Raw genomic sequence first — 18097 nt, 5'->3', positions numbered from 1 at the left:
CTGCAACCCCAATGTCACAGGACCAGACCCAAAAAGCCCCACGTGTATAACTACTATAATACTGCTCCTATATACAGTAATATAACTACTATAATACTGCTCCTATATACAAGAATATAACTACTATAATACTGCCCCTTATATACAAGAATATAACTACTAATATAATGCTCCCTATATACAAGAATATAACTACTATATTGATGCCCCCTATGGGAAAACTCATGCACCTGAACAACACTTGTGCAGTATGGCATTGTTTGGGTCCAGGAAAGCAGCATACAGAACATCATGTAATATATGCAGGCAGTGCGATTTTTTGGAAAGGGAAGAGGGCAGCTGGAGGCCGCAGCACAAATGTAATGAGTTTTGTTTTTCCAGCGCTGGATGCTCTGAAATCACAGGGATGGTGACTGGCACAGCTGCGCTGTCTGAGCGCGAACAGGTGATGGGGCAGCTGTCACGAGGAACCATGGTGCTGAAGTACTGAAAGAGGAATAGGGTACAAATAGAGAGAAGGGCCAAGTGAGAATAGTGACTGATATACAGTAGGTAAAAAAATTAAGTTATCATATTGCTTATTTTCCTATATAGAAATGGCACCTTTATTATACTATGAGATAACTGGCTACAGAGCAAAATATATGTACTTTCCTCTGTATACAAGAATATAGCTACTATAATACTGCCCCCTATATACAGAAATATAACTACTATAATACTGCCCCCTATATACAGAAATATAACTACTATAATACTGCCTCTATATACAAGAATATAACTACTATAATACTGCCCCCTATATACAAGAATATAACTACTATAATACTGCTCCTATATACAGGAATATAACTACTATAATGCGGTTCAGGGAAGAAACAGAGTGCTGCACCTCACACCTATGGCTGATACTAGTGCCCCTAGGCTAAATAAAAAACACATCAGAATTTTGTGTATGAATTGATCAAGCCATACTGCCCCATGTACCTCGTGCCGGTATCTGATACACATGGGTCCCTACACTAAGTCCACACCGTGCCAGTCAGTGGCCACCAACCCCGCAGGCGTGCACAGTCAGGGAACGGGGGCCATGGGACGGCCCTGCGACCCCCATGCCACAGGACCAGACCCAAAAACACCACACCAGAACCCGGCCAGCACCGCCGGCGGAGAAGGTCGCCCCCAAGCAGCACAAGTCTGGATAAGGAATTACACTCACCATAGCTGCAGCAAACAGAATGGGAAAAAACAGGAGGGATTAAAACCATGTGCACTCAGGTGTCTCCTGCTAATTGCGGTCATGTGGGTCTCACCAGGAGGAGTGCAAAACACGGAGAAAAGAGAGAAACAAAATGCGGTTCAGGGAAGAAAAAGAGTGCTGCACCTCACACCTATGGCTGATACTAGTGCCCCTAGGCTAAATAAAAAACACATCAGAATTTTGTGTATGAATTGATCAAGCCATACTGCCCCATGTACCTTGTGCCGGTATCTGATACACATGGGTCCCTACACTAAGTCCACACCGTGCCAGTCAGTGGCCACCAACCCCGCAGGCGTGGGCGTGGGTTATAAGACCCACATGACCAAAATTAGCAGGATATCCCTGTGCTCACATGTCTGGACCCTATGTCTTCCCCATTCTGTGAGAGCAGCAATGGTAAGTGTAATACCATATCCATACTTGTGTCGTTTGGGGGCAGCCTTCCCCGCCGGTGGTGCTGGCTGGGTTTTGGTGGGGCTTTTTGGGTCTGGTCCTGTGACATTGGGGTTGCAGGGCCGTTCCATGGCCTCCCTTCCCTGCATGTGCACGCTTTGCGGGGTTGGCGGTCGCTGACCGACACGGTGTGGAGTTAGCGTAGGGACCCGTGTGGACCAGAGGACCTGCGCGGTGGTACACGGGGCAATATGGCTTGATCAATTCATATACAGACACTCTGGTGTTGATTTTTAATATAGGCCTAGCGGCATTAGTATCAGCCATAGATGGGATGTGCAGCGATTCCATTCTCTCCAGTTCGTGTATAACTACTATAATACTGCTCCTATATACAAGAATATAACTACTATAATACTGCTCCTATATACAAGAATATAACTACTATAATACTGCCCCTATATACAAGAATATAACTACTATAATACTGCTCCCTATATACAAGAATATAACTACTATAATACTGCCTCCAATATACAAGAATATAACTACTATAATGCGGTTCAGGGAAGAAAAAGAGCGCTGCACCTCACACCTATGGCTGATATTAGTGCCCCTAGGCTAAATAAAAAACACATAAGAATTTTGTGTATGAATTGATCAAGCCACACTGCCCCATGTACCATCGTGCAGGTATCTGATACACATGGGTCCCTACACTAAGTCCACACCGTGCCAGTCAGTGGCCACCAACCCCGCAGGCGTGCACAGTCAGGGAACGGGGGCCATGGGACGGCCCTGCGACCCCCATGTCACAGGACCAGACCTAAAAACACCACACCAGAACCCGGCCAGCACCGCCGGCGGAGAAGGTCGCCCCCAAACAGCACAAGTCTGGATGAGGTATTGCGCTCACCATAGCTGCTGCAGACAGAATGGGAAAAGACAGGAGGGATTAAAGCTATGTGCACTCAGGTGTCTCCTGCTAATTGCGGTCATGTGGGTCTCACCAGGAGGAGTGCAAAACACGGAGAAAAGAGAGAAACAAAATTCGATTCAGGGAAGAAACAGAGTGCTGCACCTCACACCTATGGCTGATACTAGTACCCCTAGGCTAAATAAAAAACACATCTAGTATCAGCCATAGGTGTGAGGTGCAGCGCTCTCTTTCTTCCCTGAACCGTATTTTGTTTCTCTCTTTTCTCCGTGTTTTGCACTCCTCCTGGCAACCCACATGACCGCAATTAGCAGGAGACACCTGACTGCACATGGTTTTAAACCCTCCTGTCTTTTCCCATTCTGTCTGCAGCAGCTATGGTGAGCGCAATACCTCATCCAGACTTGTGCTGTTTGGGGGCGACCTTCTTCGCCGGTGGTGCTGGCCGGGTTCTGGTGTGGTGTTTTTAGGTCTGGTCCTGTGGCATGGGGGTCGCAGGGCCGTCCCATGGCCCCGTTCCCTGACTGTGCACGCCTGCACAGTCAGCTCCTATATACAAGAAAGCAGCCACCAAGCAACATAAGTGTGAACAAGGTGTTACTACTCACCATAGCACAAGCAGGTAGAATGGGAGAAAGAGGAGGCACTTACCATATGTACACAGGTGCTTCCTGCTGATTGGGGTCACATGGGCCTTACAAGGAGGAGTGCTAGCCACTCAGAAAAGATAGAAAAGTAAAATATGGCTGACACTAATGCCTCTCGGCTACATTTAAAAACTAACGCCAGGATGTTGGTATATAATTTGATCAAACCATATTGCCTCATGTACCACGTGCTGGTCTCCCACTATAATACTGCCTCCTATATACAAGAATATAACTACTATAATACTGCTCCCTATATACAAGAATATAACTACTATAATACTGCTCCTATGTACAAAAATATAACTACTATAATACTGCGTCTATATATAAGAATAAAACTACTATAATACACGGAAACTGGAGAAAAAGGAACGGCTGCACATCCCATCTATGGCTGATACTAATGCCGCTAGGCCTATATTAAAAATCAACACCAGAGTGTCTGTATATGAATTGATCAAGCCATATTGCCCCGTGTACCACCGCGCAGGTCCTCTGGTCCACACAGGTCCCTACGCTAACTCCACACCGTGTCGGTCAGCGACCGCCAACCCCGCAAAGCGTGCACATGCAGGGAAGGGAGGCCATGGAACGGCCCTGCAACCCCAATGTCACAGGACCAGACCCAAAAAGCCCCACCAAAACCCAGCCAGCACCACCGGCGGGGAAGGCTGCCCCCAAACGACACAAGTATGGATATGGTATTACACTTACCATTGCTGCTCTCACAGAATGGGGAAGACATAGGGTCCAGACATGTGAGCACAGACATATCCTGCTAATTTTGGTCATGTGGGTCTTATAAAGGAGTGCGAGCTGTTCAGAGAGGGAGAACTGTAAAACACGAACTGGAGAGAATGGAACCGCTGCACATTATAGTAGTTATATTCTTGTACATAGGCGGCAGTATTATAGTAGTTATATTCTTGTACATAGGCGGCAGTATTATAGTAGTTATATTCTTGTACATAGTGGGTAATATTATAGGGCTATATTCTTGAACATAGTGGGTAGTATTATACTGCCCACTATGGTTAGGAATATGACTATTCCATTGTTACAGCTGTCAGTTTTATCATTCTTTTACATTGATATCTTCCAGGAAGGGTGCAGCATTGTATGTAGATCCTTCAGTTTTTGGCAGTGTCCCCAGTGTTATATGATTTGATGCGATTCGTCTTTGAGCTGTTGAATTGTTGAGAACTATTCGGCCAAGTCTTTTTATATAAATGTCTATATTAATCACATTTACAGTTTGCAGTGTTGTAGTGGGGAACATACCCGTCTCTGCTTTCCTAAGTACTGGGCCTCATTTATCAAAACTGTCTGTTAGTATAAGCGGTCTATGCACTCATTGCAGCCAATCACAGCTCAGCTTTTAACTAGCTGTGGAAAACTAAAAAGCAACACTCTGATTGGCTGCTATAGACAACAACGCCAGGGTGAGGCCCACTGCTCCTATGTAGTAACACCAATTGTTCTGCCATATTTATTACAATAGCGGTATATATAGAGTTGTTAGAAATTCTTCATCACGCTTTCTGACAAGTTGTAATACGGCGGCATCCGTGTGACCATATTACATCCGTGGATCCAACTATGTGTACAGTGAGAGGAATAACGGAGAAGGAAGAACGGAGCAGCCGGCCACCACACTTTTCACTCAGCCTCTGCAGAGCACTGATGCCTGGGGCTGCAAGACCTGCTCTGGTCCTCTAACTGTTAGCGCTTGTGATAAACAGTCTCATTCATAACTAACAGAGCGAGGAGCCATTGGCTCCCCTCCCTGCCAGTCAATCTCTTGTGGGTGGAGGCAGCATTATACCTCCGACCACAAGCGGCTGCTCTCTCTCCCAGCTCCATAGAGCACAAGTGAAATCAATCATGCACTCACAAACAGGGGTTGCCCTCGGAGGATGGGGGTGGGGGTTGCCTGCGAGGGAGGGGGTTTATTGCTTACTTTAGTGGGATAAACCATGAGGGGGTCTTGTTTCAGTAGGATTACCTACGAAAGGGGGTTTTACTACAGTGGGATTACCTACAGATTAGAGGAGTCTTAATATAGTGGGATTACCTACAGGTGGGAAGGGTCTTAATACAGTGGGATTACCTACGGGTAGGAGGGGTCTTACTACAGTGGGATTACCTACGGGTAGGAGGGGTCTTATTACAGTGGGATTACGTACAGGCGGGAGGGGTCTTAATACAGTGGGATTACCTACGGGTAGGAGGGGTCTTACTACAGTGGGATTACCTACGGGTAGGAGGGGTCTTATTACAGTGGGATTACGTACAGGCGGGAGGGGTCTTAATACAGTGGGATTACCTACGGGTAGGAGGGGTCTTATTACAGTGGGATTACGTACAGGCGGGAGGGGTCTTAATACAGTGGGATTACCTATGGGTGGGAGGGATCTTACTACAGTGGGATTACCTACAGGTGGGAGGGGGTTTACTACAGTAGGATTACCTACAGGTGGGAGGAGTTTTACTACAGTGGGATTACCTACAGGTGGGAGGAGTCTTACTACAGTGGGATTACCAACAGGTGGGAGGAGTTTTACTACAGTGGGATTACCTACAGGTGGGAAGGGTCTTAATACAGTGGGATTACCTACGGGTAGGAGGGGTCTTACTACAGTGGGATTACCTACAGGTGGGAAGGGTCTTAATACAGTGGGATTACCTATGGGTGGGAGGAGTTTTACTACAGTGGGATTACCTACAGGTGGGAGGAGTTTTACTACAGTGGGAATACCTACAGGTTGGAGGAGTCTTACTACAGTGGGATTACCTACAGGTGGGAGGAGTTTTACTACAGTGGGATTACCTACAGGTGGGAGGAGTCTTACTACAGTGGGATTACCTACAGGTGGGAGGAGTTTTACTACAGTTAGATTACCTACAGGTGTGAGTAAGCTTACTACAGTGGGATTACCTACAGGTGGGAGGGGTTACAGTTAGATTACCTACAGGTAGGAGGGGTTACTACAGTGGGATTACCTACAGGTGGGAGGGGTGACAGTTAGATTACCTACAGGTAGGAGGGGTTACTACAGTGGGATTACCTACAGATGTGAGGGGGTTTACTACAGTTAGATTACCTACAGGTGGGAGGAGTCTTACTACAGTGGGATTACAAGAAAAAAATAAAATAATGGAGATCCAAAAGACAGGTGTACTTATGTCCGCCATTTTTAGGCTCGTTTGAGGCTGAATGACGAGGAGTTTGTATGGACTTATTTTGGATGTTTTTTCCACCAATTTGTATATAGGTGTGAACATGGCCGTAGTGTCACATAGATTTTCGCAGGAGAAGGCGACTTTTTATGATTTTTATTTTTTTTATTTAAAGGGGAAATTCTCTTTTCTCCTTTCTAACACGATTCTTAGAGGACACATGGTATCTTCTTTTAGCGACTTTCTGGCAGTTAATATGGTTTTTAGCGCTTACCGTCATAACAACATTTAGTTTTGCCCCCAATTAACATGACAACATGAACAAAGCCTCATATAAAGCTGCAGGGGGATGAAAAGCTGCAGGGACAACGGGCTCTTTCTCTGACATCTGCCTCTTTAAATATGAATCGGAGCTTCATTCGTCAGCCTGCGAGGGACACTGCAGCTGCGCTGGACACGGCCAAGGCCGGACAATGGCTCTCTGACGGCAGATACAGAGGAGGTGCAGGTGCCGGCCGGTCACAGGGAGACACTTTCACACAAGTTCTGATACTGTGCCCTAAAAACAATCCAAATTTAAAGCGGAACCTACCCTTAAGATCATTACTATTGGGATTCCTAATAGGTATGTTTTTTTAATCAAAATTTCAGATTTTTCACAAATTTTTCTAACGAACGTGTTTTTCAGGAACGCTACTTGGTGTCGCACGTGATTACTTGCTTTTGGAATTTTACCTTCTTTATCCTGGTATCATAAAGTAGAGATTGAGAAGGTCGGAAAATTTCAAAGAGAATGAGATTCAAATTTATTAAAGGGGTTATTCACAAGATTTAAAGGGGTACTCCAGTGAAAAACATTTTCTTTCAAATCAACTGGTGTCAGAAAGATATACAGATTTGTAATTTACTTCTATTTAAAAATCTCCAGTCTTCCAGTACTTATCAGCTGCTGTATGTCCTGCAGTAAGTGGTGTATATACTGTGCTCTCTGCTCCCACCTCTGTCAATGTCAGAAACTGTCCAGAGCAGCAGCAAATCCCCATAGAGAACCTCTCCTGCTCTGGACAGTTCCTGACATGGACAGAGGAGGCAGTGGAGAGAGCACAGTATATACAGTACACCACTTACTGCAGGACATACAGCAGCTGATAAATATTGGAACACTTGATATTTTTAATAAAAGTAAATTACAAACCTATATAACTTTCTGACATCAGTTTATTTAAAAGAAAATATATTTTGCCAGAGTTCCCCTTTAATGTTATCCCCCTCTATAGAATAATAACATTCTGGTCAGTGGGGGTCCCTTGAATGAAAGGGGCAGTAGTGCCCACCACTCTATTCTACAAGACATCTGGAAATAGTGAAGTTAAGAACCCCTTTAAAGGGATTATCCAGGATTAGAAAAACATAAAGCTACCTCCTTACAACACCACCCCTGTCCTCAGGCTGTGTGAGGTATTACAATTCTGCTCCATTTACTTTAATGGAAAGGAGTTGCAATACCACACCCAAACTGACAACAAGAGTGGCGCTGTTTGGGAAGAAAGTGGCCATGTTTTTGGAATCCCAGGATAACCCCTTTAAATATAGTTTTTGCTTAAATCCTGGGACTGAAAACCCAGCTGGGCGTTTGTTACAATTGGATTGGGTAACAAAGGAGGACAGATCTATTTCCTGATACTTGGTACACGTGTGTCGGTGTACAGGGGGGTGGGGGTTATACTGTAGCCGCCTCCATATGTCGGGGGGATGGTTTGTTTATAGAAGCGAACACCTGTCTCACCTTCTATTCCTGTCTGTCACTAAAAGTACTTGAGTCACATGACTATATAGGAGCCTATATGTCCCGGTTAGGGTGTATGGAGGCAATCTCATCACAAGCTCCCAACACTGCAGACATCTATGTAATCTATGTGGCTGTCATGTGGCCAGATCCTCATTGCTGGTGATGTTTCACAGCAATCTGGCCACTAGATGGCAGTACTGTATTGCTCTGTAATGATGTGATACTACTATGATAAGCCTTGGCCAGTGTTCACACTTTACAGCAGTCTCTGGCTGTCAAGGCATGATGGGAGTTGTAGTTTAGCAACATCTGGAAACCTATCAAACACATTACACTCAGCTATAGAGTATATGCAGGCAGGAGGTGAAGGGTTAAGAAGCCAGTCGGGCCCTATAATGGCCACCTTGGCCCCTGTTTTGCATTTCTCATGTCCTCACCTTTGTCTGGTATCTGGCTCACAGTCCCTATACCCCCCACCTCCTCCATTCCCATACAGAGGGGATGTCAGTCACCGGGCCTCGGGTCCCCCCAATGTTCCACCCTTTAACCTCAATAAACGTGTTGGGCTTTTTAAAGGGTGATGACAGGCATGTTTATGGTGGAGTCTGGCCCAGTGTTATTACATTACCTATGTAATTGATTTGTGCCACAGACACAAGCGACAGCCTGACACATGGAGGGGGGGTGACGGTGACATCGCTGATCCAGAGCAAAGGGGTGGCGGGAGAGCGTGGGGAGGGGGGCTTTATTTTAAGGGAGCGGATAATATGATTATAATTTACTGTAGATACTGGGAAATAAAGGGGTTGTCTACTTTAGCAAACTCATTTTCATATGTGGGTTAATAAAGGGGGACCCCCTGTTTACGATTAATGCCTCTTGGACAGTGCTAAGAGCGTCTTCTGCTCTGGAGGACCCGTCCTGTCCTGCATTACACAGAAAAACCTTCTCATTTCATATAGCACTGTGTATTACACCATTTGTCCTGTGGTATATATATATATATGTGCTGGGTGGGAATGGTCTGCATAGCGGAGTTTACAGCTCTGTCAGCCTTTGTGTTTCCCATCCTCCCCATTACTGCTATAAAGCTTCTGTCACTGTCCTCCTGCACAGCTATGAGTCTCACCTCCTGATTGCTGTCATGTGACCACACAGACCTCTGTGACATCACTGTATTATCGCTATACTGTGACATCACAGTGTGTATTATCCCTGTACTGTGACATCACTGTGTGAATTAGTGAATTAGAAGACAGTGGCAGCAGGGCTCGGGATCAGCCACGCCATCTTGGCTCTGCTTGACTTTCTAGTAGTTCACCCCAGCAATTGTATATATACATCAGAGCAATACACCCCCTATCTCTATCCTGAGACGACCCCTCACCCTATGACATCCCACCACACAGATGTCTCCTGCCCCCCATATTACTAGAAACAGCCTCCAATATTTCCAATAATTACCTGGGATCCCGTCTACTTTGCGGCAGGAGTTTCTTGGAGAATGTTAATCTGCAAAGGCAGAAGTGATTTTAGATGGGAAATCATCATCGGGGATAACAAGGATTTTACTAACTCATGAAAAACAGACATAAAAGCAAAAACAGGTTTATATGAGAGGAAAGCCTAGTAACTATGAAGGCCGCAGGATGTGCCGGGCCGGTGTCAGGTTCGTGGGCTGGCTGCTGTCCAGAGCTGGCACAGGCCGGTGTAAATAATACCCCTCAGTCATCATATGGGGATTGTGACTAATAGCAGGTACGGGCCGCCCACCTCATGTGTGATTGTGGCTGACAGGTTAAGCTCGTCCTGTCCTCACTTCTTCAGGGTGAACCAGTACAGACTCTAACTGGACCAGAACCGGCCAGACTGTGATGTACTCTGCGGAGAAGGAAGATGGAGGAGTATGGAGTATGGAAGAAAAATGGGGATCCAAAATATAGCCCAATTTACAATTAGAAGCACTGGCGGACCCCCATTATGAAGAAGATGGTCATAAATGGAAAAATGGGCTACCATCTTTTAGTAATGGTTTGTGCCACCATACAACCATTCCCTAAAAAGACCACCTTATGTTTGCCCTCCATCTCCCTGACCCTTAAGACTTGGATTCTTGTTCAGATCAGCTCACTAAGAGATCAGGTTGCAGTTGCCCATAGAAGTCAATGAAAAGGGTATGAAACTGTCACTAGGTTTATGTTGCCTTAAATGAGGGCGGCATAAACTATAGACAAAAAAGCTGAACAGATCGGTGTATTACTTACATCATTCTGTTCAGCTGTTCTCCTAATATGCAGGAGAATAGGATTCTTGCCACACCCCTTCCCCCGCCCTCTAGCTGCTGATTGACAGGTCACCGCCTATACACAGTATGGGTAGATAACTGCCAATCAGCAGCTGGTGGGTGAAGTTTTCTCCTCATGAATATCCAGGACTACTGAGCTCATGCACATAATGGAGAGGCCTACTTATTGTCCATGTTATTCAGGAGGATATGTCTGGATCAGCTGCACAGAACACTGTAAGTGATACATCATTCTGTTCAGCTTCTCTGTCACTAGTTTATGCTACCCTGAGTAGAATGGCGATACTGTATAACTATGGGGGGAGCTGGTTGTATGTGTATGTATGGGTGTATGTTGTATGTGACCCTCTGTTACACCTCTGTGGATGTACATAACTGTGACATCACAACCATAACCTGTGCTCCCCCACTCCCAACCCTCACTCCTCTTTTATAGCAAAGAGTTCCATAGTCTAACGTTCTCAGGATATACCGATCCAGTCTATAAATGGAGGCCATTGTATACCCACGTCATAGACTCGCTGCTCGGCAACCGCCCTTCTATAATGTACCGGCATTGAACATGTTAATGAACGACACAAACAAAGGGCCATTTTTCCTCCCAAAGTCACAACGCCTCCTCTAGCTTCAACATCTGGTGATAACTTCTCCAGGGAGCAAAATGGTGAGCGGGTTACCAGGCTGGTAGTACCAGGCACCGGCTGAGGCGGGCAGATGCTGCGCTCGCTGCTCGACCAGCCGCAGGTACCAGCCTATAGATCCTTCACTATCCTACAGAGATACGTCCTGCTATATACCGAGACAGATAACAGAAGAAGAAGATAAGATTTATACACCGTAACCCTCCTACATGACTGACATGATAAATGAGGGTACCTATAACCGCACAGAACGGCTCTCGGGGATACCTAGTGGGATGAGGGGGTGCAAAGGGCCAGGATCATCCCACAAAAGCCCCCCAGGGGATTCTGCTCCAGATGCTGCACCCTTGGTGGGGTGGGGGGGTTACACCACACGATCCAACCAGATGGCGAGGTGTAGGCCGAGGCATGACCCAAGATGACAGGGGAGGTTAGGGTGTGTGGGAACAAATACTGACTTAGGCTGTGAATCTTTAACCCCCTCTCTGCTGGATAGCCCAGATCTGAGCTCTATTATCATCTATCATTACAGCTGTAGATGAACTACACCCCTGATGACGACCGCAGATGATGATACCGCCGGGAAGCGAAACCTACAGGCTGTGTGCTGCTTAAAGGGACAGTGTCAATGGATCTGGATTCATGGCCTCATACACAACTAATCGTCGATGTACCTCTCACCGATAAGCTGGATGGTGCATTGTTTGCCAGTTTCGGGGCTGCAGTACTGCTGCAGGGATGAGCCATGTAGGGAGCGCTCTGGCTCCTTCCAGGAACATTTTTGTATCCTGAAAATGGAAAAGTAGTACATGCATGCATTAATCCCACCGACCCCACTGTCCTAGAGCACCAACCACTTATGCTGCCATATAATGTCAGCTGGAGTGCCTGCCCCAGAAATGCCCTATAGTGTCTCCCATAGATACTCCACTATGCCAAGTGCAGATGCCCCTATACAGTGTTTAAGCGGCAGATCCCTCTATACAGTGCCAGTGTGCCAACTAACAGATGCTACACACAGTGTTTGAAGGGGTCCTAAAGCTATGAACTGCTTTAATACAAGATGGAATTCCCCTTTAAAGGGAATGTGTCATCAGAAAATAACCTATTGTTTAATAAACATTTTAATGTTAAAAATATTTTTAAAGAATTTTTGGTGGTGTTTTTTCTAATTTTCCATTTTTCTCTATATATTATAAAATAATCCTGATATCTTGCAGTTCTTATTGTCTCCACTAGGGCTAAAACTAAGCTGAGACTTCCTGTTGTGTCTGTGGTGATAAGAGGAGGATGCTGTAAAGTGATCTGTACAGCATTGCAGCGTCATGTGACACCAGTTGATAGAGAAGACAATAGCAGCAACCTGTAGAATGACCTCTGCTCAGTAATGTTTCATATTCATCTCAAAGGGGCGGAGTCTGTCTATCGTCGTCTATGTCCAAGAGTCTTGCTGTAAAGCATGTCACTAACTGCTGTTAAGAATGGCCCAGGCAAGATGGTCACCCCATAACAACATACAAATAGTGAAATAAAGAAAATTACAGTCAGAAAATAGAAACAGATTGGAATAAAGGAACAATTTTTAGTATCTGACTAATCAGTAAAAGAAAACGTAGGTGACACATTCCCTTTAAATGTCTCTTACACACAGTAAAATGGGCCAGCACTTTGGGAGGGGGGTCCGACACTTTGAAGCCGAGCTGTGCAGTGTGAACGTGCGGCCGGACTCCGGCACATCATGTGTGAAGGGCAATAATGGACGCTGAGGGTGTAATTCAGGCCCGACCTGTGATGTTTCCCCCCAGATTTATGTGTTCTCATAATTCACCGTGATGGTGCCATCGGTTTGGTAAAGCTGTAAAGAGAGATTGACCTGTAGCGCAGAGCCTGAGGGAGTCGTCTTGTCCCCCGCGCCACACTCACGCCGCTCTCTGGCCTCACCAGCGCCTCTCATTTTTTCCCCCTTATAATTAAGAATTGATTTGTGACCTCGAAGTTAATGAGGTGACAGAAGTCTGAAGGATTTCTGGACTAGTTCCAGCTCGTTCTGGCACCGCGACCCCCTGCTCTAAACAGCCCCAAATGCTCATTTGTTCTTTACCGCACCCCAGGGAATGCCGCACCAACACCCCCCTCCTGTATATACGAAGGTACAGGAGGAAAATGGTGGCGGGTACAACTCATCTAACCTCTGTTTACTTTATATTAGCGACATACGGTTGGCAGCGACAAGGGGGCAGGGCGATGGCTGTTGGATTTTGGATGTGGCATGGAACAAGACGGCTGTACTGGGCGCCAAGGGCCAAGTGACTGTGAAAACGTTACTGAATGATCCGTGACTTGGCGCCCTCGTTACGATGCCAATCCCGTCTCCTATAGAGTATATTAGAGGGAACAGCTTATAATACAGATCCCCAACCTGGAGCTCTCCAGCTGTTGTAAAACTACAACTCCCATCATGCCCTATACCTGACTACAGCAGTGTCCTCAAACCTGGGGCTCTCCAGCTGTTGTAAAACTACAACTCCCATCATGCCCTATACCTGACTACAGCAGTGTCCTCAAACCTGGGGCTCTCCAGCTGTTGTAAAACTACAACTCCCATCATGCCCTATACCTGACTACAGCAGTGTCCTCAAACCTGAGGCTCTCTAGCTGTTGTAAAACTACAACCCCCATCATGCCACAGGTTGGGGAACCCTGAAGCAGGGAAATAGATTTCCTAAGCGCATACAGTTATCCTGTAGACCACGGGTGTCAAACTCAGGCCCTCCAGCTGTTAAAAAAACTACAATTCCCATCATGTCTGGGCAGCCAAAGCTTCAGTTTGACACCTGTGTCGCAGACCTTCATACTCCATATGGCTCCCCTACGGCTCTTCTTACATAAGTTTACACTTGGACTGTAGGTAATTGAAATACCATGAAAAATATTTTTCACAATAATTGAATTTTCAAAATTAAAGGCAATTAATGAAGGATCCTGAGCGCTTATGTACTGTAACAGACATACTTGTGTACAGCACATTACACGGCCATAATCCTTCTGTCTACTATTGAACTGTGCACCTGTGTATTTCATATATTTCAAGACCCCTCGTATTGTATCATTATCTTTTGTAGGTGAGGTCTCAGAACTGGACACAGTATTCCAGATGTGATGTCACTAGTAGTGGCTGCACCTATACACACTCTGTGACACCACCTTTACTCTGTGCAAGCAGTTATGAACTCAGATAGACCTTGCGTATGAAATACAGAAATCAGGAAAAATACTTGGGGTCCCACTAGTTTTGGGGGTCTGTGGGATACAATCCAGTAGTGGCTGCACCTATACACACTCTGTGATACCCCCTTACAATGAGCAGTGAAGTTCTATGCAGGTGTACTACAAATCCCAGCAATACAATGTAGTACCCACTAGTTTTGGGGGCTGTGCGATACAATCTGGTAGTGGCTGGACCTAGACACACGCTGGGATACCCCCTTCCAATGAGCAGTGAAGTTCTCTGCAGGTGTACTACAAATCCCAGCAATACAATGTAATACCTACTAGTTATGGGGGGCTGTGCGATACAATCTGGTAGTGTATGTATATACAGCCCTGCATACACACACATATATATATATATATATATATATATACACACAAACAGCCCAGCATACCATTATATACATATAAAGCCCAGCATACCATTATATATATATATATATATATATATATATATATATATATATACACACACACAGCCCAGCATACCATTATATATATATATATATATATATACACACACACACAGCCCAGCATACCATTATATATATACAGCCCAGTATACCAATATGTGTGTGTGTGTGTGTGTATATATATATATATATATATATATATATATATATATATATATAAATAAATATATATATATATATAGAGAGAGAGAGAGAGAGAGAGAGAGAGCACCCTGCCCTGTCATTCAACAGGAATCTGCACTGGTCATGTAATGAACATTACAGTACAGTCATCACCTATTTTCTATGGATCTGTGCACCTGTGTATTAAATCTCTGCTTGCTGTCTGTGTACCTGAATAAGTGACATACACACACCTGCACAGCTACACATAAGCTGTGCTGGAAGGCACCTGTGTGTCTATCACTTATCCAGGACTCAGCAAGCAGAGATCTTGAAACCCATGAGACCTTGATGCTTGGACACAGTATAAGTATTGCAGCTGCATGTGTCCGCCATGAGTCGGCCCTATGGATTCCACCATGTGACGTAGCTATAGTAACTCTCACACACTCATAGAACATAATTCAAAGTATCAAAATTTATTCCTTTATGTCGATTCACCAATTTCTAAATTTTGCTCCCAAATCCTAGAAGCCTTGGAGCTGGTGGAAGCCTCCATGGACCATAAACTCTGGGTAGATAAGCAGCGGCTAATGGACGGAATGCTGAGCAGGAGGGTTTAGGGTTTTATGGTTTGCACAAAACAGAACAGCTGGGACGTGTTTGCAGGGAATTCCCGCACATAACACAATACCGCTGAGCATTACTGAAAGCAGCAGGTTGCATTGGATGCTGGATCCAACAATTCATTGTGAGCAATGGCCGGGCTCCAGGGGAGGCTGTGCCGCAGCCGTCCCGCGTATACGAAGAAATGTGCGAGTGTGGATTTTATGGCTAAAGGCAAAATGTCTGGTATCAGCGTTACCTAGAAAAATGCTGGATGGGGGTAAGATGAGCTTCACATTTGTCAGGCCTGAGAATGTTGTAGGTGCAGATGTAGCAGAGCTGATTAGTCAGGCACAGTTAGGACCCCCAAAACGACTATAGTCACCCATGCAGGACCCTAACCTACGGCATGTCATGGAGTTGCTCGGATGGACAAGTCAAAACTGAGCAAAAAAAAACAACAAATTTTAGAGATGCTCCACCCCTTTGTTTAGGCCACATCCCAAAGCCCCTCCCCTTTGTATAGGCCACATCCCACCTGATGTTAGTGATTGAGACACAAGATTTCGTTCTCCGATAGTGGCATTATACTGGTTAAAAAGAATATACCCACCATGGCAGAGCCGTATCTGTACTTGTGCAGAAGTAGACAATGCATTAAACCAACTCAGCTCTGCTACATATGTTCACCCCATAGGCTACTGATCAAGGATACAGAGCATTCAATATTATATATCCAGTCGCCATCATTGCACATATATGGCCTAAGTTGGCTATCATAAGTGCAATATGGACACATTGTAATATGTAATATGTCCAACATGGGGATCTAGTACCTGCCCTGAAATCGTCATGGTGATCTATGATGCTGTCCGATTGGGAAAAATGCTTTGTGGGAATACTAGCTTCCTTTAAATTTCTGTGTAAAATTCACATGTAATACCATTTCATACCAGAGTACATTTTCCATAGACACCAATGCAACAGCGCCCCCAGCTATTGATAATAGAGAGATAAAACATTGCCCTGATTAGTTTAACAGTCATGTGCTTGTATAAAGAATTGGTCCTGTACTACATATACATAACCATCCTGTATCTATCTTGGTGCAGTAATGTGAGCTACATTCATAAGACCCTCTCTTGGAGGGGCCTGGAGCAGCGCTATGATCTGTTTGATAGTAGTAGATCCCTATTTGTGCTCGCTTGGCATTGACGGCAGAGGCCAAGACCGAGACTGGAAGTACTTTTTGAGTCCTTGAAGATTGAGAGGTGGGAAGTAAGGGGCGATCCTCTTCCGTATCCACCACTTGCCCTCGGAGGCATGTGTACCCCAGATTCGGGTGAATTTGTATCGGAAGTGCTCTCCTCTGATCCACCTGTAGGGGGCAGAAGAAAGAGAATATGACGAGTAGCAGTTCCATCACTTATCAGGTGAAAGGGGTTCACAAAACTAACTGGGTAACTAACAGGCGCAGTGATGTCTTCTAATCCTTCTTACTTCTGTATAAGAAAGGAAAGAAACACCCCCCCCCCCCAACACTGGTTGTTATGTTCAAGCCCCCCAGGACTGTATACCAGAGAAAGGTCCACATGTACAACTATTACTTGTAATGTTCCAAAGTATTTCCAATAAAAATTATAGCAACTTTTCTTAAAAATTAATTAGTTATGCAGGCTTATATGTTGCTATGGTAACAGACTACAAACAGAGCCTCTGTAGTCTGATCTTTCAGCCATACTCCCTTACATCATCTTCCTACCTACTTTGTCCTAGTAAAAATTAGACAGATGTGTTACTGCAGGATCAGACTACACAGTTAATCTTTATTCTGTTACCATAGAAACACGTATGCAGAGGAGCTGTATACATAAAACATTGTGCATTGTTTCAGAAAAATAAGATATACTGCATCTGTCAAGCAGACCAATCAGTGATCTGCACTCGTTTACATTAGGACTGGCCTGATTATAGTGATCTGCACTCGTTTACATTAGGACTGGCCTGATTATAGTGATCTGCACTCATTTACAGACAGGATCTGGCTGATTACAGTGATCTGCGCTCATTTAAAGATGGGACTGGGCCAATCACAGGGATCTGTGTTAGTTTACAGACATGATTGGGCGGATCACAGTGATCTACGTTCGTTTACAGATGGGACTGGGCTGATCCCAGTGATCTGCGCTCGTTTACAGATGGGATTGGGCTAATAACAGTGATCTGCGCTTGTTTACCGGCAGGATTGGGCTGATCACATTGATCTGAGCTCGTTTACAGATGGGACTGAGCCAATTACAGTGATTGGTGCTTGTTTACAGATGGGATTGGGCTAATAACAGTGATCTGCGCTTGTTTACAGATGGTACTGGGCTGATCACAGTGATCTGTTCCCATTTACAGATGAGATTGGGCTGATCACAGTGATCTGCGCTCGTTTACAGATGGGATTGGGCCAATCACAGTGATTTGCGTTAGTTTACAGAC

The 18097-nt window shown here is 45.1% G+C and overlaps 1 protein-coding gene and 1 long non-coding RNA gene across 3 annotated transcripts in view; both read right to left on the bottom strand.

Annotated features, from left to right (window-relative positions):
• Nucleotides 1-326: 326 nt before the first annotated feature.
• On the bottom strand, nt 327-11184 carry LOC138801411 (uncharacterized). Its single transcript, XR_011364615.1, has 3 exons — nt 11028-11184; nt 9678-9725; nt 327-486 (listed from the first exon to the last, which is right to left on the bottom strand). It is a non-coding gene; the product is annotated as an uncharacterized lncRNA (long non-coding RNA).
• A 5533-nt stretch (nt 11185-16717) lies between these two features.
• Nucleotides 16718-18097, bottom strand: part of LMF1 (lipase maturation factor 1) — a 192355-nt gene continuing 190975 nt past the window's right edge. For both annotated transcript variants that reach the window (XM_069982140.1, XM_069982139.1), the window contains one exon: nt 16718-16988. In XM_069982140.1, coding sequence (XP_069838241.1) covers nt 16802-16988 — 187 coding nt within the window. In that variant the 3' untranslated portion in view covers nt 16718-16801. The remainder of the gene's footprint in view (nt 16989-18097) is intronic.

Source organism: Dendropsophus ebraccatus, chromosome 9, assembly GCF_027789765.1.
Source record: "Dendropsophus ebraccatus isolate aDenEbr1 chromosome 9, aDenEbr1.pat, whole genome shotgun sequence".
Classification (NCBI taxonomy): domain Eukaryota; kingdom Metazoa; phylum Chordata; class Amphibia; order Anura; family Hylidae; genus Dendropsophus; species Dendropsophus ebraccatus.
The sequence above is the reverse complement of the archived record's forward strand: the minus strand, read 5'-3'. Positions and strand labels throughout refer to the sequence as shown.